The 6361-nt window shown below is 45.7% G+C and overlaps 1 protein-coding gene and 1 pseudogene across 2 annotated transcripts in view; one reads left to right on the forward strand and one right to left on the reverse strand.

Moving 5' to 3' along the window:
* Positions 1–1316, forward strand: part of LOC116418788 — an 8107-nt pseudogene extending 6791 nt beyond the window's left edge.
* Positions 1–6361, reverse strand: part of UHRF1BP1 (UHRF1 binding protein 1) — an 83310-nt gene extending 76949 nt beyond the window's left edge. The window contains exon 1 of one of the 2 annotated variants that reach the window (XM_023212568.3): positions 6076–6284. In XM_023212568.3, the coding sequence (XP_023068336.2) occupies positions 6076–6119 (44 nt within the window). In that variant the 5' untranslated portion in view covers positions 6120–6284. Of the gene's footprint in view, positions 1–6075 lie in introns of both variants that reach the window. The other variant, XM_023212569.3, reaches the window with a different exon arrangement.

The following is a 6361-nucleotide window of genomic DNA, read 5'->3' on the forward strand; positions in this document are numbered from 1 at the left end:
TTACTAGAAAATGCATGAAATAATTATTTTGGAAAAGAACGTGATAATAACTACAATCTAATGTAAAAAGAACATGACCTGAAGTTGTGACTGGTCCAACAAGCTTCCACCTAAGTGGACCCTGGAAAAGTAACAGCCTCTCTGAGCCTGGAATTCCTCACTGTCAACCGGAGCCTGGCCCTGATGATCTGTAAGATCTTTGCTGCTCCTCAGTGCTCATCAAGATGATGAATGGAGGCAGTCATCATGAACTAAGAGGGCTAAATTTGCAGTCAGGCTCTCTTATTCTCCAAAAGAAATGCTGAAATCTTCTATGCCTCTAAATTTCGTCTAACATGTTTTTAAAATATCTATCATGTCTATCAGCCATGTCTCTATCACTGAGGTTCACATTTCCTGCCGTCATTTAAAATAAATAATTAAGGCTCCTGATGGGTTTTTAAAAGAGCCGGCTGGGTTTCTGTCATCCATGCCATCACAGTGGCCAGAACTTCTTTGGCTTCGTTATATAATGACTCTTTATTAAACATCTATTTATATGTCAGGCACTATAATAAAAACTTTATCCCCAATGTGCCAAAAAAAATCGAATAGATATGTATTATTCTTCCTCCTTCTTATCTTTTACAGATAAGAAAACTAAGGCTCAGGGCCGGGCGCAGTGGCTCACGCCTGTAATCCCAGCACTTTGGGAGGCCGAGGCAGGCGGATCACAACGTCAAGAGATCAAGACCATCCCAGCCAACATGATGAAACCCCATCTCGGTGTTCCAGCCGCCGCGGCGCCGCCGTCGCTCTCCAACGCCAGCGCCGCCTCTCGCTCCCCGAGCTCCAGCCGAAGGAGAAGAGGGGGTAAGTAAGGAGGTCCCTGTACCAGGGCTCATACAAAGCAGACTGCCCACAAATCGACTGGTGATAAAGCACCCAAGAAGCAACTGGCTACAAAAGCCGCTCGCAAGAGTGCGCCCTCTACTGAAGGGGTGAAGAAACCTCATCGCTACAGGCCTGGTACTGTGGCGCTCCGTGAAATTAGACGTTATTAGAAGTCCACTGAACTTATGATTCGCAAACTTCCCTTCCAGCGTCTGGTGCGAGAAATTGCTCAGGACTTTAAAACAGATCTGCGCTTCCAGAGCGCAGCTATCGGTGCTTTGCAGGAGGCAAGTGAGGCCTATCTGGTTGGCCTTTTTGAAAACACCAACCTGTGTGCTATCCATGCCAAACGTGTAACAATTATGCCAAAAGACATCCAGCTAGCACGCCGCATACATGGAGAACGTGCTTAAGAATCCACTATGATGGAAAACATTTCATTCTCAAAAAAAAAAAAATTCTCTTCTTCCTGTTATTGGTAGTTCTGAACGTTAGATATTTTTTTTTCCATGGGGTCAAATGGTACCTAAGTATATGATTGCGAGTGGAAAAATAGGGGACAGAAATCAGGTATTGGCAGTTTTTCCATTTTCATTTGTGTGTGAATTTTTAATATAAATGCAGAGGCGTAAAGCATTAATGCAAGTTAAGTGTTTCAGTGAACAAGTTTCAGCGGTTCAACTTTATAATAATTATAAATAAACCTGTTAAATTTTTCTGGACAATGCCAGCATTTGGCTTTTTTTAAAACAAGTAAATTTCTTATTGACGGCAACTAAATGGTGTTTGTAGCATTTTTATCATACAGTAGATTCCATCCATTCACTATACTTTTCTGAGTTGTCCTACATGCAAGTACATGCTTTTAATGTTGTCTGTCTTCTGTGCTGTTCCCATAAGTTTGCTATTAAAATACATTAAACTATTTAAAAAAAAAAAGAAAGAAACCCCGTCTCTACTAAAAATACAAAAATTAGCTGGGCATGGTGGCGTGCACCTGTAGTCCCAGCTACTCGGGAGGCTGAGGCAGGAAAACCACTTGAACTCGGGGGGCAGAGGTTGCAATGAGCCAAGACTACACCACTGCAAAAGGCTGCCCTGCTGATTAGTGGCAGGACTGGAAGGTGAATCTGGCATGTTTGGCTTCAGAGTCCATGCTCCTTCCATTAATGATAGACGCTTGACTTTCTTTACAATCTATCATATTTCTTCTTACTTGTATAATGAAAGGTCATTAGCTTAGGTAATCTAAAACAAGAAAAACCTAATTTAGTGAAAAATCAATTTTGAATATTTTTTAAATGATTACTTTGTGTTTCTAAGAAAAGGTTTCTTCCAAGGTCTATTTAAATGAATGCTGGGCATTAAAGCTCTTTGCATTGAGCAGCAGTCATGCAAATCATGAGTTAAAGCCTTTAAAAGACATTTATATTTCCCCCAGTGCCCAGATTAGTGCCTGGCCTACGGTAGGCATTTAAGAAAAGCATATTGAATACCATTCTCTTCAAATCTTGTTTCCCAAAATACTCTACTACTAAGGAGGGTGCATTCCAACAAGATACTTTATCATCTGAAAAACTTCATGCCCCAAATCAGCATAATATGACTAACTGGTATATCCTCTCCGCTGTGGGCCATTCTCCTCTAAGTCAAACGGCACTGTCATCACCAGCAACAAGTAACTATCGAACACCTACAGTATTTATTTAATACAGTATATATTTATTTAACTTGGTATGCCTTCCCTTCTCTCTCTTTCCCCATCACATTTGGGAAGCCACAGAGTCATAGTTCCTCCCCAGGCAGGCCAGCCTGTATGTGGTAAAGACTACACAGAGACACAAATGTCACATGTGATTAGGCAGCTTTTCCAAGCTAAACAAACACAAAAGCCCCAAGAGTTTGGCCTTTCCCCCAACAAGACTCATAACTTACCACCTCTTTCTGCAGCCCTGAAACTGCAACTGTAACGTGACCTCTTCGTGGGGGGTAAATCAGAAATTTTCCCCAATGTCTGTGATACTTATTCCTACTTCATCTGTTATTTTTAAAAGGCACTGTGTTCACCAAGGAATGTGTAAGAATACACTGCTAAAATTTTTCTTTACAAACTGTATGTTCAGGCTGGGCACAGTGGCTCACCCCTGTAATCCCGGCACTTTGGGAGGCCGAGGCAGGACTGCTTGAGGCCAGGAGTTCAAGACCAACATGGGCAACATAGCAACTTGGTCTCTACAGAAAATTTAAAAAATTAGCCAGGGGCGTGGTGGTGCATGGTCTCAGCTACTCAGTAGGCTGACGCAGCAGGATCATTTGAGCCTGGGAGGTGAAGGCTTCAGTGAGCCATGATCATGTCACTGCACTCCAGCCTAGGCACAAAGCAAGATTCCGTTTCTAAAAAACAAAAACAATGCTGAGCGTGGTGGCTCACGCCTGTAATCCCAGCACTTTGGGAGGCAGAGGCAAGCAGATCACGAGGTCAGGAGATGGAGACCAGCCTGGCCAACATGGAAAAACCCCATCTCTACTAAAACACACACACAAAAATTAGCTGGGCATCGTGGCGCATGCCTATAGTCCCAGCTACTCAGGAGGCTGAGGCAGGGGAATCTCTTGAACCCGGTAGGTGGAGGTTGCAGTAAGCTGAAATCGCACCACAGCACTCCAGCCTGGCGACAGTGAGACTACATCTCAAACAAAACAAAACAAAACAAAACAAAACTCTATGTTCATAGGAGTGCACAGAGAAAAGTGTACCAGAATTAGGTTCTGTTCCATTACCTTACCTTCCTATACAACTTGGGCAAGTTACTTAACTTCTGTAGGCTTTGGTTTCCTCAGCCATAAAATGAAGTATGGAACTAGATCAGGGATTATTCCAGGATGCCTAGTTCCAGGATGCCTTGAGAGATTCAGGCATGTGCTTCAGGAGTTTATAACTGCTCCTTCCTCTCAAACTTCTATAAAAATCACCTCTTTGCATATACGAATTTTTTTCCAGAGACAAGGTCTGTAGCTTATATCAAATTGTCACACAAATTGTGATCCAAAAAATAACCATACCTGTTTTATTGAGCACATACTGTATGTTAGGCACTGTGCTAAGTCCTTACATATATTAATTCATGTACTACAATAACTGTTTTAATTTTTAATTTTGTGGGTACACAGTAGTGTATATATTTACGGGGTACAGGAGATGTTTTGATGCAGGCATGCAATGTGAAATAATCACATCATGGAGAACGGGGTATCCATCCTCTCAAGCATTTATCCTTTGAGTTACAAACAATCCAATTACACACTTTAACTTAAAATACACTTTTTTTTTTTTTTTTTTTTTTGAGACAGAGTCTTGCTCTGTCACCTAGTCTAGAGTGCTGTGGCACAAGGCTCACTGCAGCCTCCACCTCCTGGGTTCAAGCGATCCTCCTGCCTCAGCCTCCCAAGTAGCTGAGATTACAGAAGTGCATCACCATGATAGATTAATTTTTGTATTTTAGTAGAGATAGGGTTTCACTATGTTGGCTGGGCTGGACAAATAGTAGGTCTTATTCATTCTTTTTTTTTTTTTTTTGTACCCTTGAAGTAGATACTGTTCTTATTCCCGTTTTAGAGAAAGTAAATCAGAAAGAATCCAGGCTCTTAAACAACAATGCTATGATAGGTGACATCATCTCTAAGCCCTAAATTCTGTGTCCTTTCAAATTATACAATTCTCTGTTCCATTCTGCAATCTTTGGTCATGCCCCAAATACTACTATATCTTTACACAAAACAGCTAGACTCGTGGAACATCTAGATTACTATTACCTGAAAAAGAATATATTACGTTAATCTGAGTAAAAGGTCCAAAGGCACTTTCCAGAACCAGCCTCCAATGTGCAATTTTTCTTTTACTACATTGTGATTAACCAAAAGATGGATCTGGGTCTAATTACTAATTAAAGTCTCAGATCAAAGTAACAGTAAATAAGCTAGAGTGTCAGCCAGGAAAAGGGGATGCAGTGGCAGGAATAGCATCTCACATACCGCTTACCAAAGCAATGAGAAGACCCAGAAAGAAACATCAGTGCAAGCCTGGGTGTCCCATGTTGACCGACATCTCCCCTCACCCCTACCTCCTGAAAACCACTGACCACCGTGCCTCCAAGCCCTGGATCACTCTCCACTTGAGATACAAAGGCTGATTAAGGTATTAACCAACTCCAGAATGGAATAAGGAGTGAAAACTAAGTGAAACCTAGCTCCCAATTTTTGTGGCCACTGTTTCTGACAACCTGCAACCGGAACACGGGGTTCAGCAGTCACTCGGCTACATCTGAAAACTGTTTTGCCGGCCAGCCTCCGCATGCCAAATCACTCAGAGACATAACATTGCTTAATAAAAGGCTGCAAAGCTGAAGCGGACGTTGTTGGTTCTTTTCACAGGCTGTCAAAAAACCTCCACATCTTAAAGGGAAGGTTGCAGAAACTTTATCCCCAACTCTCACGACCTTTCTCCAATTAGGCTGTGTAATGAAAAGAAAAGCAAAAAAGGGAGAAAGAAGTCCAGAGGAACGGCCCTGGGTGCTGGGCTTTTCCAAGCGTGATGCAACAGGGTCAGACAGAAGAGAAGGAGGTGGTGGGAGCTCCTGGGAAATAAAAAACCAGTCTTGGTGTTGGAAATCTAAGGGGAAATGGCTTAGCAGGACTGGTGGCAGCGTTATTTAGAACAGGCAGGGGCACAGGATCTGGGAGAGGAGGGCGGTCAGAGGCCTGGAGGAAGGGGCACGGGCCCAAAGGCAGGAGGAAGCAGAGAGAAGACAGCTGGTTCGGGCAGGCAAGGGTGGGCTTCGTGGGGGCCTCGGAAAGACGGTCAGGGGAACACAGGATGACCTGCTCGGAGGTGGGGACAGCAGGCCAGGAAAGCCCTTGAGGGGAGAGAAAAAGTCCAGGGGGCTGTTAGGGTGGGAAGAAACTAGCGGCACCCGCGCCAGGGCAGGAGGGCCCAGCGCAGGGGAAACACAGAGCGGCGACAACGGTGGGCGCCGGCGGGCGCGGGGTGCAAGCTGTCCGGGCTCGAGTTAGGCAGGGCTGCCACGGAGTCCCGGCTCCGGGCTGGAGAGAGGGAGACTGGGCCCGGAGCGCGGCGTCAGGGAGGAGGTTCGAGAGGGTTAGGAAGGGCCCGGGACCGCCGGGGGCCGACGCTGGCGCTCTCACCGGGACAGGTGTTTCAGGATCTGCTTCTTAATGATCCCGGCCATGCCGGAGCCGCGGCCCGCGTGGAAGGCGGGTGGGCGGGCAGCTGTGGCCTCCTCAGTGGTGAAGAGGCGGCCCCCTCACCTCGTCGCGGCGTGAGCACCGGACACAGTCGCCGCAGCCGCCATGGCGCTTTTTCGCCCCTGTTTGGGCGCCTGGCGCTCCGCCACGATCCCACCCACCTGCGCGGCGCCGCGGCCGCCGGCCCAGAACGACGCGAAGATCGCGCGCCACCCGCCGGCCTTGC

The sequence above is a fragment of the Piliocolobus tephrosceles genome, chromosome 5, assembly GCF_002776525.5.
Source record: "Piliocolobus tephrosceles isolate RC106 chromosome 5, ASM277652v3, whole genome shotgun sequence".
Classification (NCBI taxonomy): Eukaryota; Metazoa; Chordata; class Mammalia; order Primates; family Cercopithecidae; genus Piliocolobus; species Piliocolobus tephrosceles.